At 44.8% G+C, this 16,616-nt stretch overlaps 1 protein-coding gene across 1 annotated transcript in view; it reads left to right on the top strand.

Moving 5' to 3' along the window:
- KIAA1549L (KIAA1549 like) overlaps nt 1-16,616 on the top strand; it is a 305,396-nt gene that overhangs the window by 208,177 nt on the left and 80,603 nt on the right. The window contains exons 9-10 of the mRNA XM_058663193.1: nt 4,545-4,696; nt 12,811-12,982. Coding sequence (XP_058519176.1) covers nt 4,545-4,696; nt 12,811-12,982 — 324 coding nt within the window. The remainder of the gene's footprint in view (nt 1-4,544; nt 4,697-12,810; nt 12,983-16,616) is intronic.

The following is a 16,616-nucleotide window of genomic DNA, read 5'->3' as shown; positions in this document are numbered from 1 at the left end:
AGCCTGCTCAGGACCACTTAAGTGGCAGAAATTGCATCTCCTTTCCCCCCTGCAGAGCCATAAATAGGCAGAATTTTTTTTTATCTGCTAAGATAAAATAACCACAGTCATAAAACAATCCACCAGAGTTTATACCCAGGAGAAAAACAGCAATAACCCAGCAGCAGAGTTTTGGAACCAGCAGGTTACATAACATTTACAAAATCATGCTTCCTTTTCAAAGGGTGGAGTTCAAACTGTGCAGATGTTTCTCCCCTTCTGTGAACTTTAAAGGTTACATTAAATGTGACCACTTTAATACGGGCTATGCTTGAGAGCCATGTGTGTCTTACCCTGTCTTGGTCTTGATGGTATTACCTTCAGAAAAAGCTAGCTACCTTGTCTCGTATTGCATGCATTCCTGGAACTTACCTCACTGCCCATGGACTTAACACCATCCTCACTGGTTACTGCTGTTCGGGGTTGCGACCTCCCTCTCTACACTTGGGGTTCATTGGGTCAGTTGGTTAATGCTGGGGAAGGGCTGGAATTAGATGTCAGGGTGGCCCTTTTGCCTTCTATTTGCCCCATGAACTTCACCAACCTGTCCTATCACTTACTGAAGAGCCAGGGCATTGAGTATGGAGATAGATAGTTCAGCCTTAACTTTCACACATTCATCACAGGCTGTGAGTTGTCTTCCCATTGCTAAGACCAGGATGATTTGAAACAAATCCCCTTTCTATGGTTTATGTGCTGTAGAACCCTGACAATGTTTTCCAGTGACATTTATATTGAATGTGGTTCTGCACTCAGTGCACTTCTCTCCCAGAAAGAAGGCCCTCCCTTGTAGTTTTGCTGCGGGCCCACTGGACAGGGAAGCCGGAGCCACCTGCCATGTAGTATCATGAGGCAAGAGAGAAACATACAGACTTAGTACTGCCCCATGGCAGTGAGAGCCCAGCTCACATTAAACCATCTTGAATCCATCCACTACACCTAGCAAGCAGCCTGGTCTCAGTTCTGCTGTTTTCTAACCTGCTGTGTCCTTGAGCAAGTTTCCTAGGCACTCCTGACTTCACACTGCCCCTTTAGAGTCAGGGAAAGGTTCTCCTATTAACCCAGCACTGAGATTCTGGCAGCTCTGAATGTGTAGGAGGATTCAAGCACAAATAGAACAGCTTAGCCTGGGGACAGAAAGTTTAATCAGGCCTGCTTATTGTAACTTCAGAACCCAGTATGACTGTAAATAATCTCAAAGAATGTAAATAGATATTTAAGAACCAGTTGATGTATGGGTCTGAATATACGCATCAAAACAGAAAGTTTCTTTGGTAGATCATATGAGAAACAGTACGCAGAGAAGGAATAAGAGAGCAGCAATGAAAAATTCATTGAATCTTCTAGAGAAAGCTTTTTGAACACAGTTAACTTACCTCCAAGGGTAGCTCAGGGTGGGAGGCCAGGGCCCTGGGTTCTGTGCTGAGGGACTCAGCAGCTTCTGGACCATGGAAGGGACATGGGTGCATAGCTTGACCATCATCTTCCGGGTGGGCAAAAGAGGCCCAGGGAACCTGAGGCCTGTGCACCACTCAGGCAAGGGAGCCAAGCATGTCCTGGGCCTCATTACCATACTCCTCCTGTTTTTGCAAAGAAGTGGCAGCACTGACAGCTCCATCTATTGGCTTCCAGTCAGCACCTTATTGCCTGACCCCAAGAGGCACTTTTTTTTTTTTTATTACAAAGTCAGGTATACTGAGAGGAGGAGAGATAGAGAGGAAGTGGAGCTGCCGGGATTAGAACCAGCGGCCATATGGGATCAAGGCAAGGACTTTAGCCACTAGGCCACGCTGCCGAGCCCCCCAAGAGGCACTTTTTAATTGAGTCGTTTGTTCCTGACAAAGCATGATCAGGAGGAGATGGGGAACTGATGCCCAGAGAAATTGAGCAACTTTTCAGGGACACAGTCTGTGCCAGCCGGACTCAGACTCAGGGCCCTGCCTCGAACAAACGCCACTGCAAACACCTGCAGTGACGTATGTGGGAGTTGTTCTATTCTTGATCTACTCTGGCCTCTGGGATGTTCCCATTGCATCCACCTGCACTCTCTTGGGGACACTTTTCTTCCCTACAAAAAGTGTTTTTATTTTAAAATCTCTGAGCCATGTTTCAGTGAACAATTCAGTTCTGCGAATTCTGCTAGCAGTGTAGTGCTGTGGGGACTGCTACCCACGTCCAAAACTTCCCATCCCCTGGAAATTTTTGACTGTTCTCTTTATATGATGTCTGCCTTTGCATCATTGTAGAGATTCCTATAAAACAACCTGTAATGATGCCCCCTCTCTCTTGTCCAATGACTGGAACAGGCCAACTTAGAGGAAGCACTTTAGTGGTCTGGTCTGTAGTTTTCTTGGAGGGAGCATCCTGGAGCTAGCAGTATGCAGGCTTTCCTGTCTGCAGCCAGAATGTTGGCCAGCCCTTCCCTTTGCTTGACATCTGTGTCATGAGGGTCCCAAGGATCCTGTCTGGCACCTGTCAGTGGGCAGAATGCTGTCATTTCTGTTTGCAGGTGTCAGCTCACAGACGAGCCAGGAGTCCCTAACAAGGACCCTGGGAAGAGCTGTTTTATGCCCTCCAGGAGGATCATTTGACATTGATGGCTTCACAACAGTCATTTCAGAGACCTGGTTATGGGTTTTATTTCTCCCTTGATCCATTTAAGTACTCTTTTCTGTGTTGCACTGTCATCTACTATTTGATCTAGTCCTGTGTTGGTTGCTCAGTAGCTCCCTCCATGACTTGAACTCATTGGACATCTCCATGCCATGTCCACATCCTAGTAGATGAGTGGAATTAATGATCCATGCTAGACTGTGATCAAACAAACTATTATAGTTATAAGACCTTCCATCGGGCTCGGCAGCATGGCCTAGTGGCTAAGGTCCTCGCCTTGATCCCATATGGCCGCTGGTTCTAATCCCGGCAGCTCCACTTCCTCTCTATCTCTCCTCCTCTCAGTATATCTGACTTTGTAATAAAAATAAAATAAATGTTAAAAAAAAAAAAAAAAAAAAAAGACCTTCCATCTGGGCCCGGCAGCATGGCCTAGCGGCTAAAGTCCTCACCTTGAAAGCCCCAGGATCCCATATGGGCGCCGGTTCTGATCCCAGCAGCTCCACTTCCCATCCAGCTCCCTGCTTGTGGCCTGGGAAAGCAGTTGAGGACGGCCCAATGCATTGGGACACTGCACCCACATGGGAGACCCGGAAGAGGTTCCAGGTTCCCGGCATCGGATCGGCTCACATCGGCCCGTTGCGACTCACTTGGGGAGTGAATCATCGGACGGAAGATCTTCCTCTCTGTCTCTCCTCCTCTCTGTATATCTGGCTGTAATAAAATGAATAAATCTTTAAAAAAAAAAAAAAAAGACCTTCCATCATGTTCCCAGCCCTGGTAATATTTGGTCTTATTAGGAAAATGAGAACTGTTTTTGGCATTTTTAATTTTAAATATGACAGTATATAAAGGCAGTGTTTGTACCTTTAGGGAAAAGTGTGCTTTGCAAGGGATGTGGAACAAGCACTGGACTTTGGGGTGGACAAAAAAGACAGTAAGTGAGCACAGCAGTCCAAGGACAGCCCCAGTGTTCACTAGAATCCCCTGCCATACACTAACCCTGGCCCAGAACTCCATCACTAACACCCTGGCTCTCACTGAAGTCTGACAGGGGAGGAAGAATGGGAGCGAAAGGATTTCCAATGACTTCCATGCACTGTGACAGACACTGTGCCAAGCTACTTTCTACCTCCTGTCGCACAGAAGTCTGAGCTTGTTAGGAAACGTTTCCTATTGCATCCACGTTCTTATTCCCCTTTCTATGGCGAAGGGAATGGTCTCACAGAGGGCCAGATGGTGGCTTGTCTACAGCCATACTGTGGGCAAGTACCAGAACTAAGAGGAAACCCACTCGTTAAGCTATCTTCCCTGCAATGGGACAGGACCCCAGGGCCCAGGACAGCTTTGGAGGTGGGACCGAAAAAGGAGCAAAGTGATTTGCCTGGGTGGGAAGGATGGAACTGAGATTCCTCAGAAAAGTCATTGAAAAGGAAAAATAACATAGGGATAACCTAGGCAGACAGTAAGGGGGAAAAAACCCAGTTGGCTGTACTTGCAGCCCTTACATACGAACTTTTGGCAACACACTTCGTTTTAAATAAAGGTGGAGTTTAGTAGAGCAGCGCTAGTGACATCACAGATCATAGGAAAAAAAAAAACCCAAGCCTTGGAGTTACATAAGCCTGTTCTGGATTTGAACCTTGACTCTGCCAGTTATTGGTTGCATGGCCTTTTACACATTACTTAGCCTTTTCAGCATCTGCAGCACCTGCATAACAGTTCCTAATTCCTGCCCAGTGGTGAAGGCGCAGTGAGGTAAGGATGGCCAAAGCCTAACAGGAAGAAGTGCATGGTGGCCCTTGGTGGGGATAGCACAGAGGGCGGGTATGACTGCCGAGTCAACTGGAAGTCCACCCTCTGAGAATCCTCTCTGCCTTCTTCATCCGCAGTGCTGCAGGGAGTGGACAATTCGCTGGTGGGCCTGCACAACCAAAGCTTTGCCCGAGTCATGGAGCAGCGCCTGGCCCAACTGTTCATGATGTCCCAGCAGCAAGGCCGGCGCTTTAAACGGGCCACCACCCTGGGAAGCTATACTGTGCAGGTAGGTGTGCACAGAGCCATGAGGGTTTTGGAATAGCTGTGGTGGAATATGCTTCATGAGATTGGATGAACCTGCTACTGCACACTGCACGCTGACTCAGCAGCTTCCATCAGTGCTGCTCACAAGTTCTGGCGTGTGTCATAACATCCAAAATATGGAGGAAGATGACAGCTGACTCTGCCACCTTTCCTACTGTCATTAGCAAGATGGAGAGGTTGATTCAGAAATTCATGGGAAAATTATACTAGAAGATATGGCTATTTTGGTGCAAGAAAATTTTAAAATTCTTGCCTTGTGTTTTATGATACATATTTATCATGAGCTTTCTTCATCTGCATGGATTTCAAAAGTCTTTTGCAATAAGATAAACTTATCCTATAATGCCGTTTACCACAAACTCTTCAAAGCACTTTGCTACAAGAAAGAGAGGTCTCATAACACCTGCACACGTACAGATATTGACAAAACAGAAAGTTACTAGTAAACAAACACAAGCTAGCCATCAACCTGCAAGTTCAAAGATGTGCCAGGCCTGTATCTATTTAAGATTTCTGGGGAGTCTCAGGATGGTGCGTCTCATGCCTGGATCCCAGATGCCAGCCACCACGTGCACATGGTGAGCTATCCCCGGTCCTGCCTGGGCTCTGGGTGCTGCTCCCTTCGGGGTGAGTACACTGACGGAGGGGGAAAGTCTCCATGACTGGGCAGGGCAGGTCAGGCCCAGGGCCTGGGGCCCACCCGCCGCTCTCATTGAGCGGTGGACGGAATTAGGAAGGGGCGCAACCTTGGGCCTGGTGGTTTAAACTTCCTGCAGCCTCTTGACTGCAGGTGGGTCTCAGGACAGGGCATCTCATGCCCGGATCCCAGATGCCAGCCACCACGTGCACGTGGTGAGCTGTCCCTGGGCCTGCCTAGGCTCCGGGGATTGCTCCCTTCGGGGTAAGTACATCGAAGGGAAAGTCTCCGGGGCTGGTCGGGGAGCTCTGGGGTTTTGGTTCTTTGAATCGCTGCCTAGGTAGCTCCAAGTTGAACCCACTGTGTTTCTGGGATGTGAATCAATGCTAAAGATTCCCTGTGACACTAACTCTTCCTTTGAAGAACTTGTAATTACTGAACAATGCTGAGCACCAAACACCAGTTCATACAAAAGCTAAGGGTCAGGGCTTGTCCAGCAGGATATCCTATTACCTGACATGATGATGGATCAGCAGACGGGTCACATTAGGCAGGGACATGACATTAACTAGAACTCGAGAACCATATCTGGGGGTAGATTCTGTGGGGGATGTGTGGGCCAAACCCTGTGGAAATTCTAGCCCATTAGTTAGCTCAAGAGTTGGGGTGGTGATGGATTAAGCTCTAGGTGTGCGGGACCAGTGCAATCACAGACCTCAGCAAGTTCTTGTGAGATCAGCGCATGCGCAGTTCGCTATTTTCCCCTGCAGTCCTATAGCTATTGCCACAGTGCCCAAAATGGCGCCTGATATACAACCACTACAGTTCTTGATCTGCTGGCCGTCAGATCCGAGGGCTATCCAGACCTGCCCTGGGTGGAACCCGTAGAATGCCACATCGTTACAGTTCACTGAGACAGAAATGAGCTCACTCCCAGCTCAGCACATGCTCCATCCCATCCCTTGCCCTTTTCTCCTTATGCAAAATGGCGCCCAATTCAGCTCTAAGGGGCTGACTGGGCTATGGAATCCACTCTGTTCTCGCACTGCCCGTCTGAGATCTGCTGCTCTGTGTCTGCTTCTGATCAAATCAAACGTACCAGTAGAACGGACAATTCTTTGTCTGGGTTTACCACCCGAGCTCCCAGTGAAAGTCCCTTCTCACCTGATTGCTGGTGGAGTTGCAGATGCTGGTGGAGTTCAGATCGCCGTGCTGGAGTATCAGTCTCTGCAACACCACACCGTTGTGTCCGCTGCTTTCCTGTGTCGGACAGTCTCCAGGTACCCCTCTGCTGTTGTTCTGTCCCTTCCTATTTCCTGAAATATGTCCTCTCTGCTTCATCCTGATTAAATATTTTTCTGTCTGCATAAACATGTCCTTACCCTATTCCGCCATCTTGATTCTCCAATCCTGACAGCCTCTTAACAGGCGATCATATGCACAGAGTGGGGGGGACCCCAGAGTAGAGCAGAAGGACAGGAGAAGGCTTGTATTCCAACCCTGGAGACTCCTGGATCCTCACCAAGGACTATAAGTATGGGCACCAAGGGCTGTATCCCAACTGCCAAGGAGACCACGGGGAATTGGAGTGCCCTTGTAGGCCAAGAACTCTGAGCTCATCCACTCCCTTTTGGAACTCCCACATGGGATGGAAGAAGCCCAAAACCTTCTTCACAGGATCTAATGTCATTGAAACAACAGCCAGGAGCCCTGAGCAGTCCTCAGAAACAGAAGAACAGTAAACTTCCTTCGGGACTCAGGAGAGGAGCTTTCTCTGGTCCTTACTTAGTTCCAACTTTGGATCCCCGCCCCCTCTTGCAATGACCATCAGGGTTGCTCCAGAGTCCCCCCCCCCAAAAAAAAATTAGATTAGATAGAGACCAATAAAGAAAGCTTAGAACAGACAGGAAATGGTCAGCTTGGACTCACATATATCTTACTAGGTAGGATGCAAAGATTAGTTGCTCCTCACTAAGGTATAGAAGATTTCTCTGCACACCCCTCCTAAAAATGTTCTGTGCCTCAATTGTTAACAAATGCCTTGTTAGAGTTATAAGCCTGTTTGGACTGTCTTAAAATTCGCCAAGTTCAGTAAAAATCATGCTTCAATACTATAAGCTGCAAAAAAAAAGTACTATAAGCTGCTAAATATAAAAATTAAAATAGACATGAGACAGCTGAATAGTACCCTATAGCCATTTTAAGGTGTATAGCAGCCGGTAGTACATAAACTGAAATTGAAATGTCAATGAAGTAGTCACAGGATGTGGTTAAGAACTTGCATTTTCTAACATGTTGGTCACTCAATACCGTGTCAATTAACTCCATAATGTTGTAAATTGTTGTTGATGTTATGTTGTGGCTTGTCATTGGAGGGGATGATATTCTGCCAGCTCTATTTTCAAACCAGGGATGGTCTCCTAAGGAAACTGTTAAACTTATCTGGACAATAAGATGCTGGACTCTATGCATGGTACATGCTTGCAATGAAGGAATCATGACTGGATATGAACTGTACTACTGCAACAATGTGGAGGAATCCAACATGGGGGAGGGCATGGGAAGGGGTTGGGGGAATCCCAGAGCCTATGAAACTGTGTCATAAAATGAAATTAGAAAAAAAAAAAGAATACCTGGATGATAGAAGTTTACATCTTCATCCATCTAATAATACAGGTAATTTAATTTTTGTCTTTTTTTTTTTTTTTTGGCAAACATTAATTCCAAAAGATCAGTCTTTGTAATGATGCTGATACACACACTCTTACATATTTCTATATTGGAAATACTTTGTTTATGGTTCACTTTTGAAAAGTCATTTGTTACTACAGGACAGATTATAAATACATTTTTGCATTCTAGTTTTGAAAAAAAAAAAAGAACAATGGGGGGGTGCTTAATTCCCAAACTCCTGGTCTGTTGCTAGAAGAGTTGTGAATTGTGTTCTGTGAGCTCTGCCCATGGTTTTCCCACAGTTGAGCTTCAGTGACCACACTCTGTCATTACTAGTTTTACCATGCTCCTCTTGGTCGGCTCTTTTCTCATGCCTGTGTCACCTCCTTGTACATTGTGTGCATTGGTTTGGGCCTAGAAGTCTTTGTGGTCTGTGAAAACCTTACCACAAGGTAAAGACACATACAAGAGGTATAATTTCCCCTGTGTAGGTTTCATGTGAGCCTGAAATCCACACTCCTCCACACACAGAATGGAAGTTATTGATACTCAGACTGTAAAATGAGATTAGCCTCAGCCAAAGGGGGGAAGGGACCATCCTATAATCCACGTGTCCTTTGTAAACTTAAGCAGTCTGACCAATTCCATGTGGCTTGAGGGCTCAGAGGGCTGTCCTGTCACTTTTCTTGGAAGTGCTCAGTGCACTTGGCCTCTGGAAAACTTGTGAGAAGTGTGAAGCAAATGGGAATTGATTTCTTCAAAACCCTGATTTACAGGAGCTATGAATCACATTGTAACATTACCTTTGGAGAAATCTTCTTAAGACTTTGATATTAAATTTAAATTGAGCTGAGTTAGTAGGTATTTGAGTGATCAGGTACCTGTATCTTGTACTAGCACCTAATGTCCCGTTCCTTACCACTAGGGAGAGGAATAACGTGTTCAATCACCCAACACCCAAAAGCACAAAAATGAACTCTATTTCACCTATATTCTTCATCACCCAGAGCCCTTTCTTCTGGGTTCAGGTCTTTTAAAAAATATAACCTTCATGAATATGGAGATTTAGTCTAGATTCTAAAGATATTTCTCTAGTTGATATGTTGGAGAAGTTGAGTCCTAAGAAGAAATAGCTATGATCAGCAAGCATTTTAAACGCTTGCCTCCATTATTAACCAAACTAGCACGAGTTTTTGTTATCTCAAGATGCCACTTTTCCCACTAAAGATTAGTAAGTTACTATTCTCCGTTGTTGGTGTGGGTGACTGCACAGAATGAGATGTGTTTAAACAGAGTAACTAGCTATATGGCCTTAGTGGAAGGTAAGTGAGTAATTTAGACAGAAACATTTAGGTGATGTTATGGTTTGGGTGTTAATTTGGATATCTCAACAGGCCCATGTGTTCAAGAATTGGTCCTGTGGTCTCCCAATGAAACTGTTGACTTTATCTGGACAGTGAGATGCTGGACTCTCCACATGGTCCATACCAGCAATGAAGGAATCATGACAGGATATGATCTGCACTACTATTGAATATGGAGGAATTCAATATGGGGGGAGGGCTTAGGAAGGGGCTGGGGGAATCCCAGAGCCTATGGAACTGTGTCATAAAATGATATAAAAATTAAAAAAATAACTTATACATATCCTTAAAAAAAAAAAGAATTGGTCCTGAAGCCCTATATGTCACTAAGAGGATAAAAACTAGTATAAGTAGGGGTGTTGCTTTTCAGAAAGTGATTAGGTTGGACAGGATTATCCGAGTGGAGCTCCCATGATTGAAGGAGAGACAGAGACACATGTGCTGCCCCCTGCCATGTGATAGTCTGTGCCAACTCAGGACTCTGCCAGCAAGAGCAGCATCCCCAGTAGCTGAACTGCTGGCACTGCTTGTGTGCAAATGATAAATCTCCAAACATGTGAGCTGCAGCCAGCCTCCGTCCTTCACAAATGGCTTGTCTTTGGTATTTCACCGCAGAAAGGAAAAGTGGACCAACAGTGAAGTCACAAACTGACTCCTGGGAATCTATCTAGAAAACAACTGGCTAGGGCTGTGTTTTCCAGAGTGTCAAGAAAATGATCCTAAGGTGGAGAGAGTCTGATCAAATGAGTTTGAACAGAGCTATCTCCTACAGGCACTTCTGGAAGATCCTCAAAGTATATTTGCATGCAACAACCCTAAATAGACCTGACGTGAAGACATACTTCGATTGTGTTCAATGTGCTGACTTCCAAATGTAATCATTAAGAATACTTTTTAAAAATAATAGCTACATTGTGTTTTATTTTGAACATTTTGAAACTCAAAAAATGGAAAGTGTATAGTGAATACCCACATCCTAACTACGTAGATCCTACAATTAGCATTATGCTGTGTTTATATTATATATAATATTCAATAATAGCTATCGTTTTATACACTTTCAATATCATGCATACCCATATACTTTCAAATCTATATTTGGTTTTCAAGTTCTAGCACTTCAGAGGGATCCCCAGAGTACATGGTCTTATATGAAGCTTTTTTGACTCACTACTAATATGGTGTTTTGGAGATTCATATTAGTTGCACTATTCAGTAATTTAGTTTCATTTCTGGATAATGTTAATAATTTTTCTCATGAGATAGTACTGCAGTTTGTTCATCCATCTTCTATTAATGGACTCCTACATTTTCCCCCAGTTTGTGGCTACTGCATAAGGCTTTTGTCCACAACTTCTGTTTTAAATGTGGCCACGTGCGTTCATTTCTCTGGGCTACATGGGAATGGAGTTGCTGGCTTCACAGGGTTGGTGAGTGTTTTATAAGAAACACAAAACTTTTTCAAAAGGCATCGTACCATCTTGCAATCCAACAGCCAGCCATGCTGCTCCAGTTCCTGCACATCCTCTCTAACCCTTGGCGATGCCAGTTCTGGTATTAGCCATTTTTGTCAGCTTGCACTGGTGTCTTTTCATCTGAATTTCTCTATGTGTGTTTTGATTATTCAGATACAGTCCTTGGTGAAATGTTTTCATCAGATACTTTGCCCATTTTTAATTGGGTTATAGTAATAGCTAATTTTTCATTGTATGTAGCATACAATCAAAAAAATGTCAAATATATGTAGATTTTAGAGAAGACCAGCAGGAAGCCCTCACAAGTTGGAAGGTCAGATCCCTGTCCCTCCTGTCTCCCCAGCATCGTTCTCCCTGAAAAGTCTGCCTTCCTTCTCCCCAGAACTGAGCATGATCCTGAATTTTGTATTAAGTCATTCATTTCTGTATTTCTTGTTTAGATTTCACCATCCATGTATGTATTTCTAAATCATGTGCCATGCAGTTTTGTCTATTTTTGAATTTTATGCTCTGTGATTTGTGTGTTTTGCTTAATACCAGCCTTATGTATTCAGCTATATTGCTATAAATAACCTAGTTCATTCACTTGTACTTCTGTATAGTATTTCATTAGGTCATTATGTAGTAACTCATTTACATATTTACCTAGTCTCCTATTAATGTATTTTGAATTTTCAGGCCCTTTTTTAAAACTATTTTGAATGGTATTGCTATAAACTTTTGGGTGATATTTTTAATATCATAGTTTATAATATGTACTTTGGAAAATATCACATCCTTTGATCATAGGTATCATTTCCCTACACTTTCAAAAACATGCATATCCATATACTTCCAAATCTATATTTGGTTTTCAAATTCTAGCACTTTAGAGAGAGCCCCACAGTACATGGTCTTATAAGAAGCTTTTTGACTCCCTACTATATGGTGTTTGTGTTTTGGAAAAGTATGTATTTCAAACATACAGTGTTAGCAATTGTTCATTATAATAGAAAGCAATTGATCACTTAAATGTTCGCTAATAAAGGGTTACTTAAGTTTACCAGGTATTCCCTCTCTAGAATATTATGTCAATATTGAAATTTATGTTTTAATATGTATGATTATTAACTGTTAAAATTGCAGTAGTGAAAAATTAGAAGCAGTCTAAAGGGCCAACAATAAAGAATTCGTTAACTATGCTTAGTAGGCATTGGAATGTTGTGCCGCAATTAGCATTCATGCTTTTGTTACATTTAAGCAAAAAGACCAAGCTATGCTACTCATAGAATATGATAAATAACTTTGTATAACAGGAAGTTACATGAACAAGACTCCAGAGTGGCACTAGTAATTAACTTTGGTTAAGAGGAGTGCAAATGGTTTTTATTTTATTATTTTTTTATTTATTGTATTTCTTGATGATCTTCCATATCTTCAGGTTGTCCTGTAGTAAATATGGAAAAATTTTTCCATGAAAAAGAGCAAAAATATTCTTTTAGAGAAGGAACTTAGAGCTTTTATCAGCAGTCTGGTGAATTCTAGACGAGGAAGGTACTGTTTTCCCTTCTCGCAATTGTAGGAAATTGACATTAAAAATCTTGCTTGAGAATAACCTGATGTGCCCTGAATTAACATGGAGACCTATTTTCAAATGAGGCCAGAGGTCTGGGGACACACCACTATTCTGTATTCTCTTTCCTAACCTCACACTGCTCTTGCACTGATGCTCATATTTTTCGGGACCTTGTTTCTCCTCCCAGTCTCCCGCTGCCTGCTGCAGCACCTGAGAGGCTGGCTGCGCGGGGAGGGACCAACAGAGGCGCTGCGGGTTGGCTGGACTACCTGGGCCGCCAGCAGTCGGGAGAGGCCAGCCTGCTGATGGCCTGGGGGTGGTGGACTCCGTGCAAGATGCCCCACAAACATCTGGCCTCTCTTTCTCTAAAAGATGGTGAAGATGCAGCGTGTGCCAGGACCCAAGGACCCAGCGGAGCTGACCTACTACACGTTGTACAACGGGAAGCCTCTGCTGGGCACCGCGGCCGCCAAGATCCTCAGCACCATTGACTCCCAAAGGATGGCCTTGACCCTGCATCACGTTGTCCTTCTGCAAGCTGACCGTAAGGGGCCAGTCTTTTTCCTCAGTGTTTTTTATTTGTGCTGAAAAGTGTTCCTAAATTCTCCAGCCTCAGAGCTGAGCACCTGCTGTTGTGGATAGTCCTGCAGTCCATCAGCTGGTGGTGTGTTGTGTGATGCAGTGAGTGGATTTTGTCTAAGGGAGGTGTTTGGAAATCAGAATGGTGGTTATGAAACTGCTGTGCCCCCGGTCCTACTGCGCTTCCTTCTCTGTGGAATTTAGTGAGCAGCTGTGAAAAGTCATATGGATTTTCTGGGGATGTAAGGATCACTTGGTGGCCCAGACATTGATTGGGTGCTAAGTGAGCTGAGCTTAGGGTTAAGGATATACAGAAGTGAACAAGAGCAGGTTCTTGCCTGCTAGGAGCCACAGAGTCAGTGCAGCTGCAATGGGATACGATCCAGAAAGGGGCTGTGGGGAGGCAAGGTGACCCAGGCACCAGCAGAGGGAGGGTGTGCCTGGTAAATGGAAACTGAATAGCTCCCCTGTGGCAGTTGCTTTGCCCTTTACCTCACCTCTATTTTCCAGTTCTCCCCTCTCATTGGGCAATATTTACTCATATGCAAATGATATAAGAGAAGCTGAGGCTGTGAAGCATTCCATCAATAATCTGCTTGGCATCATAGGCTAAGTCCGCAAGGAAGGAAGCATGTCTTTGGATCTGATCTCAAACCTGAGTTCCAGAAAGAGGGAACAGGTGTTCCAGAAAGAATGGAAGGGAGAAGTACCAGGTGAGCTGGGAAACCAAGTTCAAATTGTCTGTTGGAGGTGTAGAAAAATTAGAAAGGGGCATTGCCTCATAGACTCAGCCTGGCATGGCGGAAGAAGAACTGATACCAAGTCAAACTAGCAGAGGAGATACTGCATATCCCCAAGCAGGGGAATGCAATTCTGGGGACTGCCTCTGATTTGGAGAGAATGGTTGGTCAGCAGTGTCTGGAAGAAACAGAGTGGAGGAGGCAGGACTGGTAGGGAATCTCTGTGGTATCCTAGGCAATGGGAACCCAAACAAGAGCCATAAAAAAAGTGAGAAGAGGAGAAGGGATGAAGTTGGAGGTTGTGCTTTGGAAACTGTAGTGTTTGGCAGTACAATGACCATGGAGAGGCATGGAAGGACATCTCCATGGAACTCCTAGTTGATGTTCATGAACCTTACAGGTCTAACATCTGGGGTGGTAACATGGCCTAGTGACTAGACACCAGATAAGATTTCTGCATCCCACACCAGTTGCACCTGCCTTCAATACATGCCTCCTGACTCCAGCTTCCTGCTAATGCAGGAAGGCAGCAGGGATCAGGCACCACACACCCATGTGGGGGGCCTTTGAATCCTGGGCCATTGTGGGTATTTGAGGAGGGATCCGGTCAATGGGACCTTTCTCCCCTGTAACTGTCCATCTCTGTCTCTTTCTCTCTGCCTCTTAGGTATGGGGGTGGGGAAGGATCCAACCCGCAAGCTCATGTCTTTCCTCTGCTCTTCACCCTTTTCCCTTCATCCAGGATGACTTCTGTCTCCAGGGTGATGGTCCAAACCATATGTTGCCATCCCTAGGCAGCATGTCCTACAGGTACACCTTTGCCTAGGAGTGCAGGTGTCACTCTGTAATTTTGGACTTAGAGTGATGTTTTCAACCCAGATTCTCTTCCTCTGCTCTTCTCCCATTGTGGGCTTCATCTGTTTTGTTCTATCCTCTTTATAGGGATTCCCCAGGGTTGCAGGTACCCACAAAAGAGGTGAAGGTCCTGGATGGATACAAAGATTTAGAGAATAGGTGAACTTGGGATATTATTTGAGGCATTGCTGATAGAGCAAGGTAATGGGTTCTGCATATAGTAGAGGAAGGTGAATTAAGGATGACTCCCATATGCTAGTTCACGCTCTGGCTGAGGAACCATTTGTGAAGATGCAGAAGATGCAAGACAGAAAGAGTTAGGGGCTGGGAAGGAAGTGGAGGAGATAATGATGAGAATTTGGTTTAGGTGTGTTCTAGACATGCATGTAGAGCTCAGCAGACGTGAACTTGGGAATCATCAATATGTTGGTAACCCAGAGCTTAGGGAATAGGGGTGAATAACCAGGAGCAGAATCCAGCATGATGCTTCAACAACACAGCATTCTCCTCATTCCCTATTCTCTGAAGCTTCCCCTAACCCATGGATGCAGCCCTCCATCTCCCTTTATTCTAGAAGGCTTCCATGGCCCTTGTCACTTTATGCAATCCTGAGCTGTGGCTTTCACTTCTCTCTGACATGAGCTCTTTAAAAGCAGGTAGTATGATGCCTTCATCTTAGCACTTCCAATCCTAGTTATTTTCTGGCTCTAGTCTTATGAAGGCCACAGACCCTTCCTTTTCCTACTGCCTCTGCCAGACCCTGACAGATGCTGAAGTTTAGAAGATGCTATAGCAGAGCGATGAGTGGCAGAGCCTCTTCAGTAGAACAGACCTGGCTTCACATCCTTGCTCCTCCCCTTTCTGGCTCCAGAGCTTGGAATCAAAGAAATGAACTTCTCTGGCCTTCATTTTCATTATCTGTAAAGCAGATAGCATTTAAAAAAAAAACACCTTGCTAGCAGAATGACTCAGAGGGTGAAGGTTAAGTGTTGTCTGTAAAGGGCTTGGCTGAATGCTGGGATAGCCAGGAAGCTCTGGGTAATGGAAGCCAAGGGTCTCCTTTTCTCTTAAGGAGCAGGACTAGAGTGAAGGAAGCATGAACAGAGACTTGAAGGTTAGGAGCCCATGCAGTCCAGAGGCCGAAGTGCTGTTGATGGGAATAGAAAAGGGGATTGGAGAAGAAAAACCGTTTTGAAGCAGATGTAATTCATTGTTAGGCCATGTTGAGTTTAAGAAGATGATGATATAGCAAAGGACACCAATGGGATAAGGATGAGCATGCTGATAGGTCATCCTGTCAAGGTTAGGAACACTCTTTAGAATTCAAGTCCAGCTCTCAAAAGAGATTCAGGTCGACACTGTAGATCTTCATTCATATGCAGGTGCAAGTTAGCATGAAAGTCCCAGAACCAGAGTTCACAAGAGAGGAGTAGCACTTGAGAAGGGAAAAGCAAGAGTACACATTGCTGCATCCCTGGGAGCAAAGAAGGTCAACGAAGGAGAAGAGCTGAGGTTTTCCAAATCCCATTTTCTCTTAGTAGTTTTGAAAGCGACCTATGCTACTCATCTGAAGTCAGAGCTTGGATGAACTTTTTGCTCCCCTGAAAGGAGAAGGATCACATTCTATGTGTCCTGAGGGCTTCTCAATGGCTAATTCTAGGGTCCTGAGTGGCCAAGAGTCATGCCCATTTGATCCTCAGCATCTCTGCGAGCTGGGGCAGCACGTGACTTCTAAAACAGCATGTGCATTTCTGGTGGAGGTTGCATCTGCTGTGTTCTCAGGGTCTGAGGTGGGAGGCTCTTCAGTGCAGTTTCCCAGCTGCTGGAATGAGCAGGGGGTTGGTCTCCCATAGGGAAACAGACTCAGGCAGGATGTGCCTTATCTTACAAGGCCATTGGACATTACTCTGAAAAAATGCCACCTGAAGAAAGTGAGAGACTGACCCTTTGGGGGCAAGGACTCATGGTCATTCAGGCCTTCAGTGGACAGTGTGTTTTAAACTG

This window comes from Ochotona princeps, chromosome 4 (genome assembly GCF_030435755.1).
Source record: "Ochotona princeps isolate mOchPri1 chromosome 4, mOchPri1.hap1, whole genome shotgun sequence".
NCBI classification, from domain to species: Eukaryota; Metazoa; Chordata; class Mammalia; order Lagomorpha; family Ochotonidae; genus Ochotona; species Ochotona princeps.
The sequence above is the reverse complement of the archived record's forward strand: the minus strand, read 5'-3'. Positions and strand labels throughout refer to the sequence as shown.